At 38.3% G+C, this 21,858-nt stretch overlaps 1 protein-coding gene across 5 annotated transcripts in view; it reads right to left on the bottom strand.

Annotated features, from left to right (window-relative positions):
* Window positions 1–21,577, bottom strand: part of LNPK (lunapark, ER junction formation factor) — a 67,195-nt gene extending 45,618 nt beyond the window's left edge. The window contains exons 1-5 of one of the 5 annotated variants that reach the window (XM_081949594.1): window positions 21,374–21,563; window positions 12,990–13,080; window positions 9,697–9,759; window positions 8,256–8,443; window positions 2,166–2,224 (exon numbers count right to left, since the gene is read on the bottom strand). In XM_081949594.1, coding sequence (XP_081805720.1) covers window positions 2,166–2,224; window positions 8,256–8,443; window positions 9,697–9,759; window positions 12,990–13,016 — 337 coding nt within the window. In that variant the 5' untranslated portion in view covers window positions 13,017–13,080; window positions 21,374–21,563. Of the gene's footprint in view, window positions 1–2,165; window positions 2,225–8,255; window positions 8,444–9,696; window positions 9,760–12,989; window positions 13,081–21,131; window positions 21,296–21,373 lie in introns of those variants that run through there. The other 4 variants (XM_081949596.1, XM_081949595.1, XM_081949597.1 and 1 more) reach the window with 4 other exon arrangements.
* Between the last annotated feature and the right edge of the window lie 281 nt (window positions 21,578–21,858).

Consider the following 21,858-nt stretch of genomic DNA (forward strand, 5'->3'; position numbering starts at 1 on the left):
CATTTCGAAGGTGCCAAGCCACAGGAGCCAGGCAGTTCTCCCTGAGGCTGTGCCTGGCTCTTTGGGAGCCCGCTCACAAGAGAGCAGTCGCCCAACAACCCCAAAACAATAAGCCCTCCCCTGATAATAAGGCCCAAGCCATATTTTGTGGGTCAAAAGAAAATAAGACCCTGTCTTATTTTCAGGGAAACACGGTATACACAGAAATTTGAACTATATGGCCTAAAAAACCAAAATGAAGCAGGAGAATGACTTAACAATTTCTGCCAGTCTAATGATTTTTCATTGCTAACAAGAGAGTCTTCAAACAACCCAAACAATGCCAAAACATGGACATTACCAGATGGAGCTAAGAAAAATTAAATTGACTATGTCTATGTCTATGTATGTGTATATGGTAGGAGGAGGTGGTAGTTAGTTATAACAGCAAAGACATAGCCAGGAACTGATTGTGAAACAGATCACAAACTACTCATGGGCAATTTCCAAGTTAAGCTAAAGCAGAAGAAGAAAGCCAACCATTTCCCATGATATGATCTTGAGCATATACCCAACATTTTCAAGGAGAACATCAACAACCACTTTGAAGTTTGAACCTCATTCATCAGGAACCAGAGAAACTCTGGAATGAATTTAAAAAGTCATTAAAAATGAATGTAAAAAGAGATTGCCAAAGATTTAAAAAAAAAAGAAAGAAAGTACACTGGATATCAGAACAAACAGTGGAAATTGCCAAGAAGAAGTGAAGCCAAAGATTTCAGGAAGGAACTTAGAATAGAACAGAATTCTTTATTGGCCAAGTGTGATTGGACACACTTTCAAAAAAACTGTTAGAAGAGACAAGAAACAGTATTATAACAATATCTATAAAGGCACTAAAGATGGAAAGAGAAATGGAAAAACAAGAAAAGTTTTTCAAAAGTTCTCTAAATTTCAGATGGGAAATGCTGAAATTGTCTACAATAGAAATCTCAAAATCAAAGACATCTGTCCACAAAACCAAATCAGCCCTCCAGTCATAACCAAATTGGAAGGTTAAAAGAATTGAAGTGTTATAGAAATATGGCAAACCACAGACGAATGAATAAAGATTGTAACCAAACTATGAAAACAAATCTGGAGAACAATACAGTGGCCAACCAATTGGATGAGGTCAATCTATTCCAATAGTAAAGAAAAGAAACTTAACAAAATATGCGAACTATCATATAATATCTTCAATTTCAGATACTAGCAAAATAATAAATAGGATTATTCAAAACATATTAGAGCTTGACAAGGGAAGAGAGATGCCAGATATTCAAACTGATTTTTGAAAAGGTTGAGGAGAATGAGACATTATTGCTGATGCATGCTAGATAATTGACAAAGCCAAAGAATACTCAAAAGAGGTCAACATATGCTTCATAGATTATAGAAAGGTCTTTGATTGTGTCAATTGCATCAAGTTATGGAATTTGCTTACAAAAATGGAAATCCTAGAAAATCTCATTGTCTTCATGCAAAATCAATTCACTGGTCAGTTAACCATAATCTAGAATACGGCAAAACAGAGTAGCTTCAGGTTGACAAAGGAGTGAAACAAGACTGTATATTCTTCCATTATTAACTTTATTAACTTTACAGTGGAGCAGAGATACTGCAGAGAAAGGGATTTCATGAGAGTAATTTGCTCTTCCACGCATCAAAAGCAATGAGTTCAAAACAGCAGTGAGAAAGGTCAGGTAAAGGAAATATTTTTTTACAGATATCGCTTGCTTTTTCCCCTCCCCCAACCCCCCAGAGCAAAGAGATGGGGGAGGAAGAGATTTCAAGAGAATAGCTGTTTGTGTAGCATGCCCATGGCTTCCAGCCCCAGGAAGATGGCACAACTGCATTGCTTTTGATGTGGACAAGACTTTGCAAGCTTGTCCACATCAAGCTTGAGCATCCAAAGGGTGGAGTAGTAGTTAGAGGGCAAGCAAACAGTGAAGGTGTTTAACTGAGTAGTCTTGTCTCTTTCCAGCCAGAAAGCACAATCATAGTCACACCATTTTCCACTTAGCAACCATTGATCTCAATTAGGGTTATTAAGTGTGGACTACCTGTATACAATGTCACTCTATTAATACCATGCTTATTTCTTACATGATCTAGAAAAGAAAAAAGAAAAATAAGATACTCACTATTTCTTTCTGTTCTTTTTGAAAAAAAGAAGATGAGGAGTGTTCTTATACACCAAACACTAAAGAGAAGAGAAAAGTTAGAAGGTAAAAGAGAGAAAGAACATCCAGCAGTAAAATCTAGACAAGAGCAAACTGAACATTGTCACTGTTTGTAAGAATTTAACTATTATCTGTAATGCATCATAACTTATCTCAATTTTAATAAAAGAAACTAATGCCAAGAAAGTCATGTGCTTAGGTAACCACCTCATTTCATGTTATAAGTTCACTGAGAGAACTTGTTTCAGGCAAGGGCATTAAGACAGAAAAAAATGTTATTAGAGGCAAAAGACTGCAGACTGTCAATTGGAAGGCAAAAACCAACTACTGATCCATCCCCTGTCTTAATAAAATTGCATCCAGTTAAGGTGCTCTATGGAAGGAAGATATGCTGCCTCAGACTTTGGGACTGTTGCATTTATTCTTGGCTTTATTAAAGCTCCATTACTATATGTCAAATGAAACCAGAATTTAAAACAAGTGGAGGATAAGACAGTTTCTGTATTTCTTCCCCTCTTTTACGGAAACATTTATACAAACAAGATACATTTCTGTGTTATAAACATGCAGTTACAAACCTTTGTGAACGGTGAACCAAATAGCAAGCTATGGGTAAAACTGGTTCACCCTTGTGCTGTATTTGAAACTATGAACAAGGTGGCAATGTCGAACGGCTTTCAATACATTTTCAGCAAATGTAATACTTCATTTTAGCCATCTCACAATACAGACGGATTAACAGGAAACAGAAAAACCATACTAAGCTTTTCAGAATCAATACTTTTCCAAATCATTTCAGTTGTCTATCTCTGTATGGCAGAAATAGAGATATTAATTATATTTTCTGCAATCTTGCAGCCATCTGAACTTTTCAGCTCAGATATTGTTTTTCCAGAAGTGTGCAATTTCCAGAAAATGTAGCATCAGAAAATGTTTTGCAGTTTTCTTTCTATGTAAATAGGTATACTTCTAGTGAGCATAATCATCTCAATATCCACAGGCCACACTGTGTACTTGGGCTACATTATCTGAAGTGAAAATAATTAAATCCAGCCTATATTATGAGGCTTAAACAGTACAATCAAAGTAACTATAAGGTTCTGCAGAGAGAGAGAAAATGTTTTTATTGGAATGTATGGAAATGGTATTCAACAATAAAGAAATAATACAATCATAGTACACCTTTTCTAAAATGTTTTAAACATTTTTGCCATACTAAATAAATAAATATAAAATGTTTAATAAAAGTACTTTGAAAAATAACATAATTTTGAAACTGTCAAACTTTTCTGAAGTTTGATTAGACCATGATCTCTGAGTAGCCCTAATTTTACTCTATAATTTGTGAGCATGTTTGCAATATATAAACAGCTTTACATATTAAAAGTTTATTAGGAATATAAATATTTCTGATAGTTCTATATTTTTTTCATTTGTGTTTGGCAATTCTATAAATGTTTTGAATTTAAAAGAAGCTAAGCTGACCATTTTAGATATAAATAGCAAAATCACTGAAAATGCCTTCATTATCTTACTTTCAAAATTAATTTGAATGCATGCATTAAGCTAGGCAGCAAACATATTCCTGAAAGCCAGGAATCTTTGCCAGCATTGGTAACACTATCAGACCCCTGGAGAGTAGCCCAAGGCAGCATTTTTCTAGGAACTGCAGGCCAAGAAAGGCAGGCACTATTTACTTTGCTTAAGACTCCAGAATTAGCACCAGATCAAACTACATATTCCACATAGATTCACATTTTGACTGAAAGAAAAAACAAGTTGACAATAGCTAGCCAATTCTAGCAGGGGAAAAACAACTGAGACTAATTCTGTCTGATCTTGCAAAGTAGGTAACCTACTACTACAAAAGCAAGAAGAAACTAAAGAGTAGCATTTGGGGGGGGGGGGGTTCTTTCCCTTTCCAGAGGCTTTTTAAAAATATATGTCCTTCTCATAAATGAGTGTGAGAAAACCGATTTGCATTCTATCCACTTACTGCTACTGCTATAAGAAAATTAAGAGTAGGCAGGCAAGCAAGTAGATTAGAAGATAAGAGAGTTCTAAGAAGTCGCTGACCATCCTGACCGGGGCTGTCGATTGAGAGTCAATGTTCTTGGGCCTTGGTTTAATTATTCCAAAGGTTCCTATAACCCATGAGTCCTTTATGATTTCACTGACCTCATGCATTCTTGACAATTTCTCATGTAGTAATACACAGTTGTGATTGCCATAAATACAATCAGTATATTTCTGTGTCAGAGACTCCGGAGTGTTTCAGGAGTCACCAAATATTAGTCTAGAGCAGTGGTGGGCAAGCTTTTTTTTCAACTGAGCCAAATCTCGCCAAAACCACGATTGAAATTTATTTTGAGAGCCACATTTTTAAAACCGAAAATACATAGGATGGTACACTGTTTTTAGTTTCAATAAACTCTGGCATTTGAAGCACGCAAGTCTTAAAGCTGTCAAGTTACAAGATCCTTGCATCCCTAACCCTTTAGGAAAAAAACCCCAAGGGGTCTTCAAACCTGACAGCTTGAAGACTTGTGGACTTCAACTCCCAGAATTCCTCCTCCAGTCATGTTGGCTCAGAAACTCTGGCATTGAAGCATGCAAGTCTTAAAGCTGTCAAGTTGCAAGACCCTTGCACCCCTAACCCTTTAGAAAAAAGAAAAAACCCAGGGTCTTCAAACCTGACAGCTTGAAGACTTGTGGACTTCAACTCCCAGAATTCCTCCTCCAGTCATGTTGCGGCGACGTCATCTGCGTGGATCCATCTTCGGCTTTTTTCACAGGGGGCAGGGCTGCTGCTGAAGATGTCGACGAGCCCCTGCCGCCACCAGAACAACAGCTGCCTCCTCCTCCAACAGCACCACTACATTTGGAGTGAAGCCACCAAAGCTCCCGCTGGCACCCCCCTCCACTCGGAGCACCGCGTTACCCCTGCTGCCTTCTCCGCCGCCGCCATGCTTTTGAGAAGCCATGAGGCCTTTTTTCCCTGCTCCTGCCCCCCCGCCACCTTCCTACTGGCTCCCGCGGCCTCATGGCTCCTCAAAAGCACAGCAGAGGAGGAGGGGCCAGGGTAACGCGGGGCCCAACTCAGGTGCTCCGGAGGGGGAGGCACCGCTGCCATAGGCGGGGGCGCCGGCGGGAGCTTTGGCAGCTTCACCTCTGCCGCAGCATCGGGTGCTGTTAGAGGAAGAGGAGGCGGCAGCAGATATTCCGGTAGCGGCAGGGGCTTTACTTTAGCTGCAGCGCCGGGCGCAAGCAGCTAGGATTGGCCACCCACAAAGGACCTCCTTCCCGGGCTTGCTTTCCTGGCGTCAGTCGCCCTGTGCTCACCAAAACAAGTCCGGGGAGGTCCTTTGCGGGCGGCCAGTTCTAGCCGTCTGCAAAGGACCTCCCCAGCCTCCGGCGCCTGTGACAGCAGAAAGCACTGCGCGGCAGTTGGAAACTGCTGCGCGGTGTTTTTTGCCACATGCGCGGGCGCGTAGCCACGCACCTTAGAGGGAACAGTGGGAGGGAGGGGAGCGGGCGCCCGGCACACAGAAGAGCCGCATTAAAATGTGTAAAGAGCCGCATGTGGCTCGCGAGCCGCGGCTTGCCGACCACTGGTCTAGGGCATAGGTGACCAAACGTTTGGCTTGCCTAGGCTGCAATGAATGAACAGGAAATATCTTAGGCCCGTGATGGTGAACCTATGGCATGCATGCCACAGGTGGCACAGAACCCTCTCTATGGGCACGCAAGCCGTCACCCCAGCTCAGCTCCACCGCGTATGTGTATACACCTCCCGCCAGCCAGGTAGTTTTCTGGTCTCTACCACGCATGCACATGGGTGGGGGTGCATGCGAGAGATGCATGTGCATACTTGGGGGAGGTCATGTATGCATTGCATTATGGGTGCACGCACATGCGTTTTCGGCACGCGACGACAAAAAGCTTAGCCATCACTGTCTTAGGCAATTGAATATATGGTTTTTGGATTATTGGACAAAAGAGGGACTAAATAAAACTAAATAAAAATAAAACTAAACGAGATGCTCCACCAACAATAAATGAGTGGAATTTGGGAAGAAACAGTGTCAATAAGTGAAAGTATTAAGGATAGTTTGACAAGAAACTAGATTATGAAGAAGTTTATGAATAAAATGCATAGATGAAGAGCTGGAAAACATGATACAAAGGACAAGGAGTGACCAAGACACCTAGGAAGAGGAAGAGCCAATTGAAAGATTAGATGAAAAACAGAACAGAGAAACCAACAAATTAAACAAAATGACAAGGAGATAACAATAAAAATAATAATGACTGATGAAACAAGCTGAAGCGAGTGTATTTTAAGGGAATTTAAAAAGGAACTGGAGTAGCAGTAAAGTTTTTTGGAAGAGAGATAGGGGCAAGAGTAGATATTTTGAAAATTAGACAATGGAACAGGTTAGAGAAGGGAGAAATGTTTAAAATGATTAGTCAAGATGTGGAAGCAGATAGATATAAAGATCCAAGAGAGGAATATGGGAGCCAAGCTAAGAAACGAACAAGTAAAACTTTAAAGCAGGCAAGAGACAATGGATAGAAAGGGAATATTTTTAAATATAATATTGGAATAATTAAAAGTTAGAATAGGGACTGAAACTAGAGAGAGTGATATTATTGGAATGCACATTTTTATATAATAAAGTAATAACAAGAGGGGAAATCAGAACTTGAACGATGGTAGTATTAAGCATGCTTGAATGGTGATTGGCATAAAAATAACATATTAAAATATTGAATAACTAAATAATGAAAGATTATAACTCAACAAAAATATGTGTATTATTACCAGAATTATATAAGCTTGTCAAACGTAGTAAATATGATGCATATTATTTTACTTGTACTAAAATGTAAGACACTTAGGTGCCACACTTAGGTGCCACACTTGTAAAAAAAAACTGGGGGGGGGAGGAATAGTCTTAGGCTGCACATACAATATGCAACATAGTTAATCTATATAAATCATGTAATATGTTAAAAGTTTATGTTGTGGTGGATCTGTTTCTAGCTTTCCAGGGTTGCATGCAGCCCACGGATTGGACGTGACTTCTCTAGGATCATATGCATGCTCTGGCCAAACAGTTTCCCATTCTGTGCGGAAGGTTATTTTCTTAGTCTCAGGAAATTTTATTTTCTTTTTTTTAAGCCCGAACAAAATATTTCCTTCCTAGCAGAACTTTACAAATCTATGATGTGAATATCTTGTGAAAAGTATGCAGAGCGTGAATTTTGTACCTCAGAATGGCTACTGTAAATCATAAAGATTTCTAGAGTCCAGAGCAGCATCATGTAGAAAAAGCTGCAATTTTAGAATTATTTAGTTTAGGTGGGAAAATAATAATTATTATTATTATTATTATTATTATTATTATTATTATTATTATTATTATTATTATTATTATTATTATTATTTACTTAATGGTTGATATGGTTTGCTGCCAGAGTCCTAGGTATCAACCAAGTACCTTCTTAAAATATAAGATGTTCTGAGTAGCGCAGTTTTTTGCAGTTCCACTGGTGTTATTGCAGAAAGCTGCAATTTGTTGATGTATTTTGTAAAATTCTTGGACATGGTGCCAAGTGCCCCGATGACAATGGGTATCACTGTTACATGCTTCATCCATAGCCGTGTAGTTTCGATGGCCAGGTTGTCATGGCAAAGCATGTCTTGTTCAAAAATAACAACAGAAACTACTGGGCTTCTATATTCATTATGAAATTCTCAGAAGTCCTGCTTAGCCTATGGGAAAAAAACTATTTCCTGACTCCTTGTTTACAAGTTCTGGATAGCTGCATAGAGCTCAGGATAACACTCAATTTCAGGGCTTTCAAACTCGCTGGATGCATCACGCATTGACCAAAGAGGGGGAAAAGTCCCGATATATCCCATGAAGCTGCTGTGATGCTGCGAGTTTGACAACCCTGCTCTATTTCAAGGAGAACCCATAGCATTCTTTTCTACCTGTCTGTAAATATAAGTGGAATGCTATGAAACAGGAATATTTTACTTACATCAGAGGAAACGCAAAAAGTGGAAGAGTCATAATAAATCGAGCAGTCCATTCATCAGGAAGGTACCACAAATAAATAATTAAGCAAATAAGAAGATACAGGACAGATGAATAGAGGAGAAATCTTCCAACCCATAGCTTCTGCTGCCTCTGATTTTTCTCCCTGAACTCTTCCAGTGACTGGATATCCTGTAAATATAAAAATATTTGTAGTTGAGTATCTTGGCAGCATTTTAACTTTCTAAAACTTTCATCTGAAAAATTAAGAATGAGATAATGTACTGAACAACATTCTAAACCTGTTTATGGTTTGTGTTCAGAAACATATGCATAACCTCACTTCGTACACATATGAAGGAGAGGGGCAGCATGGAGAAACATCTATGTAAGAAGAAGATGAAGAAAATAATGAGGTATATTTTACATTCTCCTACATTAAAAGGGAATAAGTTATAAAGAATTATCTTCAAGAATATCCAACATGCCTGTTCAAACTGCAAAAACCAGAAAGCTTAAAAGTGTATAGTTTTATATAGTTTATTATATAAAAATAAATAAATGCATTTGACTGTGGTAGTCCTTGTTTAGCAGCTGCCTCAGATAGCAACTGTTTGCAAATATGCTGGAAATAAATTTTAGTAAAAAAATCATTTTCTGACAAACACCCAAATTTACGCCTAAATTTTTGCACCTGACAAAAACACACATTGGAGTGAGAATAATTTTATCTAAACGAGATGCCAACAATCAGTAAACTTCACAGCATTTCTGTCTCTCAGTCATGTGGTTCACTTAGCGACCATGTCATCAGAACCAATTGAGGTTGCTAAACAAGGACTAGCTGTAATTCTGAATAAGCACTAAAATACATTAATCTAATATCTTAACTATTATTTTTTTATTACATTGTGGCACCAAGTCAATGTTTACACCTGGTCACCAATTGGACTAATCCATTCAGTTTTCTTAGCAAGATTTCAGAAATATTTTGCCATCGCCTCCTCCATAAGGCACAGAGAGACTATGTCTGGCCCAAGATGGATTTGGGCCCAAGATGGAATTAGAACTCATGGTCTCCCATTGTCTAGTCTGATACCTTAGCCACTGAACCAACCTGACTCTCATAAGTATTACTTACATGGAATTATTTTTATTAAATTTAATAGGTGAATTAATTTGTTAATCATTTGTCCCACTCTAGGAAAAAGGGAGTCTTTGGAAACAGAGAAGAATGTATAGACCCTCTTATTTCCCCTTCCTAAAGCATTTTCCTCCTAAAATTCAGCATTTTAGAAATTTCCATTTTTATTTATTCTCAAATAGCCTAACACTTAATCATCCATTTTTTCATATTCTCCAACTTAAACTACATATAATGTGACACCTAAAAAGATAATTAAAGCCTCTCAGCCCCTAAAAACAGTATTAAAAGAAAATCCTACCTTATCAATTTTCTCCAACACTTCTACAGTGGAAGGTTTTGCCTTATTAATGAAAAGAAAAAGCTGTGAAATATTACCGTGAAAGACTAGATAATAAATACTATCAAACAAACAAAAATTAAAAATTTGGAGAAGGGGAGAGTTGTAATAATTTGAATAATAGCAGACTCCCTTGCAAATTCTTTATCTGCTTATATGACTTACTCCCCCAGCCACTTCCTGCTAAGGTGGTATATTACTAGTGACCAGAAGTGCACATACAAAGAAGCATTTGTAGCACATGCACTGTAACTTTTCCTGTAACTTTAACTGCCTCCACAGATCACATGAGAAAGAAATGCAATACAGTAAGGAAGCAGAAACTGCAATTTGCAGAAAGGGGGACCAATTTCTAAGAGAACAAATTGCATAACACGTTGCTTGGCACTGCATGTTTTGAGCATATACCCTCAAAATCAATATTACGATGTAAAAGAACAGATCACTGAAGTAGCAAATTTCACTTGACTGAGACTATCCCAAATGAAGCAGTTGCCCAGGTCTGTAGAGAAGTAACTTTGACTTCTGGGTGATCTAAAATGTTGGTGAATGCTTGGTGGGAGAGGGAGGGAGGGAGGGAGGTAGAAGAAAAGACAGAGAAAGAAATGTTCCTTGACTAGAATATCTTAAAAGTTTAATAGGAATTTTAAGAAGTGGGGAAAAGGTTTATTAAAATTTTTGAAAAGGGTAAAAAAATTAATGTTTTTTATTTATAGAAAAAATTAATTAATCAAGTTGTCAATTTTAGTAAACTTCAATGTACACATTAATTATCTTTCGATATTTTCCATAAATTAAAAACAGAAGATTCTACTTTGCTATAAGGATTGTGATAATAGTGTTCTTGAATCTTGAACAGGTTTGTCTAGTTATGCAAATAAATAAATTTATTTAAAGATAAAATCTGTCCTCTTTATCTATCTCTCTGCCACTAGAAGCAAGACGATTTTGCAAGCCTGGAAACTATAAATATAGAATATGGCAAAAGTCTCAAGAAAACTGTCACTGTTCCACTTGTTATCAGTGCTTCAATGAAGCTGAAACAAAAAGGCTCATGCCAAGACAGGTTTGAAGGAGGCCCTCCAACCATAGGATCCAACTACCAACACCAGCCTTCCAATAGTGAGAAAATAGAAAAGAAGACAACAAGTTGCTCTAACCACCTAAGAAAAACAAATATTGTATGCAACCACATAAATAATATGGTACATACGCTGAAGGTTTTTCCCTCCTTTTCTCTCACATTCACATAGACAAATTTACAATGGAAAGGAAATGTTTCAGAATGATGGAAATGCAAATGAACATTTATGTTCATTGCATCTTTACACAGAAATTCTCACACAAACTTGTATCCTAGGCTCATACATATATATGTGAATCCAAATCTTTTTCTTCAACATTCTAAGTGTTAAAAGGAAGAGGAAATTGGACTGAGGAATATCTAAAGATATATATTCGATATCTATGTATTTAGATATCTAATCACTAAATATCTAGATAATTAACAGATAACTATAACTTTTGTCTTAGGGGACAAAATATATTTCGATCTGTGCCTGTTTTTTCCAGTTGTATTAATCTTAACTGTGATCATGCACACCAATGAAAAGAAGTACATAAACCTTGTCTGAAGGCTCTGGGGAGAGGAAGAGAAGGAAGAGAAAGAGAGAGAGAAAGGTGGGGGATTACAGAAAGCTATTTGCAATACTAGTATTTAGGGATACTTACTTAGTGATAGGTTTCTGTGCATTTCTATCAGGTTGAGGACAAATTTCAGTCCCAGAAATTTCCAGTCTCTACAGTTACAATGCAGTAGATCAAACTGCAGTAAATGTAAGTTCTTTCTTCAACAGTGCAATCAGTGCAATAAACTGGTGGTGTAGTATGCCAGAGAGACTTGAGTTCAAAATCTCAATTCTGTCATGAAATTTGCAGGTGGCCTTCAGTGACTCAGTATCTGTCAACCCAAACCTACTTCCCAGGATTAATGTGCAAATACATTACATTAATACTATAAATGCTGCTCTGAGAGCTTTTAAAAAGCAGGGTGGGATATAAATGTGATGTATACATAGCAAAAAAATATATGCAGATACATCCTATTGTATTATCTTCAACACTTCACAGCCATGTACATTTGCACATAAATAGAAAAAATCCTTTTTCTATATATACAAAGAAACTATTTAAATAGAAGGGTCTTTCTTAGATTATACAGATCTGAAAAATAACATTTGCTTGCATTTAAAACTAAACATATTCCTTATACATAAATACAACCTAATGGCATCCATTTTTTAAAGCAGGGCTAATAAGATTATTAAATTATGTTTAAAGTATAGACATGATTCCCTGTATGTGATTTATACATTTTAACAGGCAGAGTTCATTATAAACCACAAATTTCTTCAAACTCAATCTACTATTCTTATTTTTGACTACCATCTCCAACTTGGAAATTCATTGATATGATTTATGATTTGTGTATTCTTATCAAAGTTTTCCATGAGATGCATTCTACATTCAAGGAAGCAGGAAATAAATACTATTCTTGTTAATGATTCCAAAAAAGGCGGAAACTCCATGAACTAAGTTGCCTGTTATATCTGGTCTTTCATTAAGCAAAACTCATATTGCAAAATGCTGAAACATAACAGATTTAACGTCACCCTTTTTCTAGACACCACTTTAGTTATTAGCGACATATTTTTTTCTACAGCATCATCTAAGCAGAGGTCCAACCCCCTCCCCCCAACCTTCAGACCACTACCGATTTGTGGCCTGTTGGGAACTGAGCCACGCAAGCAGCAGGCAAGTGAGCAAAGCTTCATTTGAACGTATCTAGGATCTAGGTTGCACATGAAACCATCCCCTAACTTCCCAGTAGATGGAAGACAATTTTTCTTCTGAAATATGTCCCTGCTGCCAGACAGGTTGGGGACCATTGACTTGGGGCATCTCCTTCCACAATAAATAGACACAATTTAATTCTGTATAAAAGATAAGCATGGCCTTCTGATTTTAAGAGATGGATTACATTCTGCAGTCCAAACATTCCAGCTGCTTAAGTTCACTGGAAGACTCAACATACAAATAGAAATAAGAGCAATCAATACACTGAAAAATATTATTCTCCTGTAGCTAAACTCACCAACTTGTTCTACATTACAGAACAACTTAAAAATTCATCTGAGACATTCTCCTTCCTGCCATACAAAAATGTATATCTCCAATTGGGAAGATTTACTTACCCGCCATCTGGAAATCATTCCACCCATTGCTTTATTTGTGGAGATGGGTTGCTTTGGTAACTTATAACCAATCTTGTAATGGAATTCACAGCTAGAAGTAAAGCATTTGTGTTTTTAATTAAAAATTCACCCACAGTGTAACTCTAAAAGTATTAGGATATTTCAAACTATATTCTAGTCATCCAAATGACTCATCACTAACCCAAATAGGATAGTTTTCAAATACACTTACACATTTTCACTTTACATACATATAAACGCACATATATATCATTTGTTTTGTGCTAGAGTATACATTTGTATGTGAATTTTAAATTATTATGTAAAGCTTTCCAAAAGAAATCCACTGTAAAATTTCAAGTAGCCATAGAAACTAAAGTTCCATCCCTTCTTTAATTAATACTAGATAAATAAAAATAAAACATTTACTACCAATTAGATGACTATCATTAGCAACTGTAGTTTTAGAATGGAGAGTCTGAGAGCTGATTAATATTTCAATAGAACTTCAATGTGAATATTATGAACTTCATTCAAATCCCAGAAAGGCATTATTGAAATTAAAGATCTCCATCCGTGCAAATATGGCATAAGATACAACAATTCAAATTAACTTGGTTCCACCCTCCTCCCCAATATTTTAATGGTGTTACAGTTGCTTGGCATAATAATCAAAAATATCTGGGGCAGAAACAAAAGCAACTTTGCTTCTTCTATCAAGAGGGAGGTACAGAGTTTTCAGCAATTTCTCCCTCACTCACTGCAACTCCCTACATTCTCATCTGTTCCAAAGATTCAGACCCTTGTAGAGATATGTGAGAGGAGCCATGGGAGAGTCTGGAGGGAAATCACTGAAAATTCCATTTTCTCTCCTGCTGACAGATGCCTTCAACAATAGAAAAAAAAATCAAGTGAAGGTACATAATTCAAGTTGTGGACTAGAGCTTATGGACTGAGCAAAACTACTGCAAGATGAACAGCAAACTCTGTGTGTGTGTGTGTGTGTGTGTGTGTGTGTGTGTGTGTGTGTGTAAGATCTGAGCATTTTACAGCCCCAAGGCACCTCCAAGCCCTTTGACTGTCCCTATCCAGCCCACATGAGGTCAGTCAGAAATTGGAAATCAAATGTAAATAAGAACGCCACAAGGCTGGGTCCAGTTCTATGCAATCACTGTGCGCTCCTTCAGTCGGCTGGGGGCCACAGGAAGGTGAGGGGAGAAAGGGCTTCTCTGTACCTTCAGAGCGCTCACCCCTCACCTACAGCAGCCTGAGGAAGCAGTGATGGTGATCATCACATGAGGGGACATGGGCTCAGCCATACAGTCAGAGCGTGTCCTTGTAGGCAAGAAGGTCTAGTACAGCCAAGAACTAGCAAATGAGCAGGAGCGTGGTAGCTGGGTCTGGCAGGTCTAAAATGAGGTGAGGTGAGGTGAGGCTCCTTCCTCCTTTCTTTCTGAACATGTCAGTGCCAGCCGTCAAAGTTACCAAGAAGCAGCTCAACTCCAAACACAACAGGGACCAATAAGATCTCCGCCAAAGAGCAACAGGAAGCCTATTGGTTTCAAAACAGTCCCAGTTCTCATATGGCCCCCTGGGGAAATTGCCATCCCTGACATAGATAGATGATAGATAGATAGATAGATGGATAGATGATAGATAGATAGATAGATAGATAGATAGATAGATAGATAGATAGATAGATAGATAGATAGATAGATAGATAGATGATGGATGGTGGATGGTGGATGGTGGATGGTGGATGATGGATGATGGATGATGGATGATGGATGATGGATGATGGATAGATGATAGATGATAGATGATAGATGATAGATATAGATAGATAGATAGATAGATAGATAGATAGATAGATAGATAGATGATAGATAGATAGATAGATAGATAGATAGATAGATAGATGATAGATAGATAGATAGATAGATAGATAGATAGATAGATAGATAGATAGATAGATAGATAGATAGAGATATATATAGATATAGACATAGACATAGACACTTGGTCAGTTAACTCAATTTAAGTAGTCATGAAAGCATCTCACATCCCTCATTCACCTCATGAAATATAAACATTTAAAACTTTTATTTCTTTTTTCATCTACCAGGAACTAAAAATATGGATAGGCTAAAAACACGAACCAATATTTCTATTAATTCTATTACTACAAGCTTGGACCTCCTCCAGTATTAATTCTGTATCCTTGAATATTATAGATTAATAAATTTTATTAAACAGCTGTTGAAAATCCAAAAAATGGAAGTGTAACCAATTCAATTTATTGAATAAAACTTGGGATTGCTGGATATCAAATAAGCACATTATGTTCACCAGTTACAATTCAATTAAACATAAATTTTAGTTAATCATCTAAGAAAAAATTAATATAGTCAGTGAAATGATAAAAATAAATAAAAGAAAGAGGTCAAGGAAGAACTGGAGGATTTAAAGAAATGGCATACAGAGTTAGGAACTTTAATGGCATATAGTTAGGAATAGAAGAAAAAAAGTGGAAAATTAACATAAGTTGCACCATTAAAGCTTCTTGTCACAACAAAGAATCAGTAAGTTTAGAAATGTAGCATTCATACATACATTCATGTGTTAAAAGTGCAGATTCGTGAAAAGCTTGGCTTAAAAAGAAAGAACAAATGATTAATATAGAAGCTGCGTTCTTGAGAAAATAAATTAAAAACTGAGAAAGTTTTGTAAAAAGTGAGCTTCCCATGCAGTACTGGGCTGCTATTTGCTAGCTTGGTGTGATAGCTTAGTTTCTTTTAGATAAAGGGACAGAAAAAAAGAGGAATTTCCCAAGAGAGCAGAAAGCTGTGTTTTCTTCTGATTTATTGAGTGGCTTATACTTTTCTTGAGAAAATTTAGTAAATTCAATAGATCCGTGATGGTGAACCTCTGGCATGGGTGCCAGAGGTGGCATGCATAACCCTCTCTGTGGGCATGAATGCCGTCATGAGCTGCTCTTCTGGGTTCTGGAGCACACATGCACGCGAAGGAACCTGGAAGAGTAGCTGGCTGTCGGGCGCTTGCGCATCAGCCAACTGCTCTCTTCTGGGTTTTGGCGCTCCGGCCTGTGCGTGCACACACCAGTTTCAGCACTTGATGCCGAATAGATTAACCATCACTTCACTAGATCATAGGGGAGCTGTTATAAAGAAAGAAAAAAGTCTTCAGCCCAGTGTACTTGGGCACACATTGGTTATAAATGGAAAAGAATTCAGTTTCTGGAATTTTGGGAACTTCTTACCTCAATAAATCTTACTAAAGAGAACTCTATGAGAATCATGCATGAACGCATGCATACACATACACACATAAAACACACAACACACGCTTATCCTCTTCCCTTTTGGCTTAAATATGAAAGCTCAAATTAGCATATTACTTGGTGATTACTTTTTCCCCTCCAGCAACGTCTGCAATTTTACAAGTTAATCAGATGATGGGAAGTATTAAGGGAGCTAACCAGAAGAAAGAGAATATTTGCAGAAGCTCTTGGGAGTGTCTTGATTGAGTCCTAATCATTAAAAACATCTCCATGCTTCTGTGAAACTGGAATAGGACCTTCTATATTTACCAACATGCACCAGAGGTTCCTGATCATTTCATTTGTTGCTGAAACACGGACAACCTGTAGTAATGTATAGCCAAGAGTTATACATCCCTTGCAATTTACATGACCACAATTTTACCACAATAAGGTACAATGCAACAGAGAAAACCAGGCTGCAGCCAGAAGTACTTTTCACAGAAAAGATTATGAGATTTTTAGAACTCAGCTACAAATGATTGATTCTAAGACCGCCTCACTTCCTAATTCTTGAAATTTAAGTAGGTCTTGTGGTATCATGAGAAAAAGATTTTTCTCAGAGCAGAAAGAATGAGCTATTTCATAATATCCTAATACATGAAAACATGTATTAGTAAAAAAAAAAAAAGCAAAGGGTATATTATAAAAAAATGAAAGGATGTATGTTCAGCATCTTATTTAATTAACAGCTTTTTCTCCAAGCAAGAACAAAAGGTTTAGTTTTCTTTCCTTTTGACTGTATCCAATTTTCAGAGGCTACCTGGACAAGCCCCTGCAGTTTTCTTGGCAAGTTTTCATTTTTCAGAAATTGTTTACCACTGCCTACTTCTTAAGATTGAGACAGGTTAACTGGCCCAAGGTCACCCAGCTGGTTTTGTGCCCAAGGCAGGATTACTCACATTCTCCTGGTTTCTAGCCTAATGCCTTAACCACTATATACCAAATTGACTCTGAGCAGATCTGTCTATTTACAACTGCTTTGAAAAAGTTCAATTTATATTTTTCTTTGTATCTTTTTATTTCTTTTCTATTTTTAGTTTTATTCCTTTCTTGACTTTTATAGCTTTCTCTTTTATTTTTTTCTTTCTTTCTTTCCCTTATTTATATCCTGCCTTTATTACTTTTATAAATATTTCAAAGAGGTAAACATACCTAATAATCCTCCCTACTCCTACTTTCTTTACAACATCCTGTGAAATGGGTAGGGCTGAAAGAGTGATTGACCCGAAATCAACCAGATGTTTTTCATGTGTAAAGCAGGACTAGAGATAACTGTGGTAAGATGGGCGGCCAATAAATTTTATAAATAAACTAACTCATAATTTTCTGATTTCTAACCTGGTGCCTTAAACCAGCGATCCCCAATCTTTGCATTTTGGTGGCCCAGCTGGGGGAGGGAGGGAAACTAAGCCGTGTGGCCTATTTGGAATCAGACCAAGGGGGTGGCTGGCCACAGCTTGACTTGTGCGAGCAGCAGACACACACAACACACATGTAGTACCCACCGGCCCACTGCTCATGCAAGTTGAACTGTGCATATGCACACTCTGGCTAGCCACACACATGGCCCAGTTCTGAATAGCCACAGCTCAGTAGTGGGCCAGGGCCTGGAGGCTGGGGACCCTTGCCCTAATCAAATCAAATGGGCTCTTTTTTTCTTCATATTATTTTGTATTACTTTTTATCTTTTTAAATTTTACCTTATCATTTTTAAAATGTGTATTAAAAATATTTTTAAAAGTAATATATTTCAATTACAATATGCTTCTGACCTATGTTTCAAATGAAATCCATATACAGTAGTGCACAAGTGGGTTCAAATCTGCTAAATCCAGATCTCAAGCAAATGATAAAAGACCTGACTGTTCCAGTTTGATCCAGATGCCTTTGGCATGCAAAACATGAGCTATGGCCACTAGAATGGTCATTACCAAGTATTTTTGATCAGCTATTCCTTTTCCATCCAAGTGCTTCCCCAGTTGCTGGACCAGAGAAAAAATCATTCTCTGAAGAACCACTAATAATGCAAGAAGACATATCCAAGTAAGAAATCTCCTACCACTTCAAGTCCTATTTAGAAAGAGCACAGAATTGGAAAAAAAAGTTAATTTCAGGATAACCTTTCCCCCACCCCAAAAATAAGATGACTATTAGAATATATCTCAAACAGCATACTCTCTAGAATACAAAATGACTTAAACTGGGAACAAACTGTTAGCCCTATGCTGTCACTGCAACATGCTAATCACATGTTCAGTCTCCCTGGAGAGGCCTACGCATCTAACGTCGTTTAGCCCAGCAGTGTATATTTTTAAGAACTAAAATAACCTTTCCCCACTTGAGCAGCTTTAAGAAGTGTGGAGTTCCATTCCCAGCATTATTAACTATGGCCATGCTGGCTGGGGAATTCTGAAAGCCTGCCCATCTTGAAGTTGCCTCATTGAAAAATACTAAATTAAGAGAAAATAGCTAATATCTATTCAGCCTAACTCTACACAAGGCTCATTAAAACATAATTTATCTAAAATAAATAAATTCAGCAATGCAGAATACACACACACAAACAAAATAAAAGACCAGCCCTGGGTGGCGTTTCTACTAAATATCCATTTCTTGTCATATCTTATCATGCAAAGAAAAATATTGTCTACTTTGGAACTCAAAGCTATTGGCAGAGAATGGAGTTAATTGTTTTAACATAAAACAGAATACATCATTGTCTTCATAGTACACCCCTTTCAGTTTTTACCTACTCAAGAAAAAACTCAATTTCAGCAAGAACTCAAGAAGCAACTATATTTACCTAATCAAGAAACAACTCCTGAGATACTGAAAAAAATGTTTTAGCAGTTAAATCATTGTCAAACCACAACTTGTCCAAATATTTTGACTAGATAATAAATAAATCATTGTCAAACCACAACTCCTCCAAATAGTTTGGCTATATAATAAATGGTGAACTAGATAAATGACTAATGCAAAGTAGCAATGACTGATGAATATGCCTTTAACTGAGCAATCCAAAAAGGATAGGGGAAATAAATTACTAACTTCACTAGAAAACTGAAAGGTAGGGTGGATTTTTTTAAAAATTTAGTTTCTTCTCTTCCTATTGCCTCATTTTCCAAGTGAATCAGAAGATAAAGTATATAACCTTCTGAGCTCAAGGCTTTTATTCCCTACTTTGGGATGAAAGTGATGGGAAAATAGGAGAACTTTGTTTCCAGCTTCCCTATCACAGGCCCCACACATTCCTTTTTAACTTCTTCACAGAGAAGCAACAGCTGCAGACATTTAGCTTGAAGAACTTAGTTTCTCTCTATGACAGAGGGTGCCTTGCCATCTCGGGAGCTACAGGGTTATAGCCAGAATAGTTTAATTCTGAAATGTTAAAACTCCAGAGAAGGAACAGTCTGGATTGGATTGCCAAATATTTCCAAATACTGACAAGCAATGAGGTCCTGCGTGTTTATATCTTAAGTGGAACCTTAATTATGTAGCATCACCAAAAATGAAATTTTGAGAACAGATTCTGTAATACATAATGTTAAAGAAAAAACAGAATAATATTTAAAAGTTCCTAGGCAGAAATCAACATTCCCTTTCTCCACTGTAATATGCAACTGGTTCCTCCATCACCCACCCCTCACCTTAAGTGAAAAAGTGCACTAATCCACATTTTCAGATTCTTGCAGGTCAACAGTAACATTATGAACTTTTAAAAAAATAGCAGAGTTACTTTACTCCTGTTTGATTTCAACAAAACTAGTTGGACAATTTCACAAACAAGTAAGACCAGAGGCCGCTCACCCTGCATACTGTCCCACAATGAGAACTATTTGACATCTCCCCTCCTTCTTAACAACTTTACTTTAAGATGTATCTGTCGCATTAACTCAAAAATTTAGTTTCAACTCTTATACTCAGGCTTCATATGGACATATCTGAATAGACACAGGAACAGATTTTGCCCCAAATGCCACCACTCTGCTAAACAAATAATTCCCTCAGCACTGTCAAACTATTCACTAAGGCTGCATTACTATTATTATTAGTCTTCTCATCGTTCCTATCATCCATCTCCTCCCACTTATGACTGCAGGACTGTGACTTTGTTGCTTGTATCCTTACAATTTATATTAATATTGTTTCCGGATTGCTTATTTGTACCCTATGATTATCATTGTTGTACCTTATGATTCTTGACGAATGTATCTTGTCTTTTTATGTACACTGAGAGCATATGCACCAAAGACAAATTCCTTGCGTGTCCAATCACACTTCGCCAATAAAGAATTCTATTCTATTCCTATTCCTATTCCTATTATTAAGGATCATTTATTCCCAACCTGTCATTTTTTTTAAACAAAGGAGGGGGATTTCTTTAATATAATGTATACAGGGGGTGGGGAATAAGATTGAAAAGTGCTAGTTTCAGCTTAAAAATGCCACACGTCTAGTCAGACTTTGAGGCCTAATGTGTTCCAGAAGGCTAGACTAGGTGCACCAACATGGCCCCAGTTGGGCGCCTAAAGGAGCTCATCATGCTCGCCTCCACGCCCTCTGCCCATCCTTCAGTGGTTACTGCGGCAGCCTCCGCAGGGGAAGCTTCCGTGCAACTCGTAACAGCCTGGCATCCCACGCAGGAGGCATAGACAGCCTCTGCCCGGCGCTCCCAACCGACCCACAGCAGCTTCTCACAAAGGAAAGGCAGGACGCAGGTGGACCTCGAGGAAGAGGGCTATATAAGAGGCCAAGGGCGGGCGGGCAACCTGCCCCAACCCCGCAAAGCCACTCACCTGCCTGGCTTCTCCCTGCGTTAAACTTCAAAGAGCCCCGGCAGGTGTCCCTCCGGGCGCACTAAGCCCCAACGCCTCCCTGTCTCGTCGCTCCTTCTCTATAAAGTTTTATTTTTCCTTCTTCGTTTAATCGCCAGCCGTCCGCCGGCCAGCAGGAGCACACGCCCCACTCCCTCCCTCCCTCCCTTTCTCTCTCTCTCTCCCCCCCTACTCGCCCTCCTCCCGCCCAGGTGGAAACGCACCTGCCCCGCCCCGCCGCAACTTCCTTCCACCGCGCTCGGGCTCGACGCGGGACGAGGAGAAGGAGGCGATTCCCCTCCCCTCCCGTCGAACTTCCTTCGTGCTGCCTCTCAATCCGAGGAGGCTGGCGACGCTCGCGGCGCGGCCATTCTGGAAAAGGGCAAGGCCACCGGAGAGGCGGTTATGACGCAAGACAGGCGCCGCGCGCTGCGCGGCCATCTTAGAAGAGGACGAGTGGTTCGGGCGTGCCTACGTTTGTTGGCGTTGATGATTCGCCCGTTCTTCCGCTAAGGCGGGCTTTCAGGTCCCAACTGTAAGAAGAGATTATTGTCTCTCTGGGAGTTGGTGTACTGTAGTGGAGTTTAAAAAGTGTACCGCCCTGCCTTAGAAAGCAGAGTGGTCTAGTACTGGATTTGAGAAGAAAGTTCTATTTCTAAGACTCGACTTTCGGAACGGGCGGGCGTAGAGACCCAGATAATAATTAACT

This window comes from Natrix helvetica (assembly GCF_964273705.1).
Source record: "Natrix helvetica genome assembly, chromosome: 1".
NCBI lineage: Eukaryota > Metazoa > Chordata > Lepidosauria > Squamata > Natricidae > Natrix > Natrix helvetica.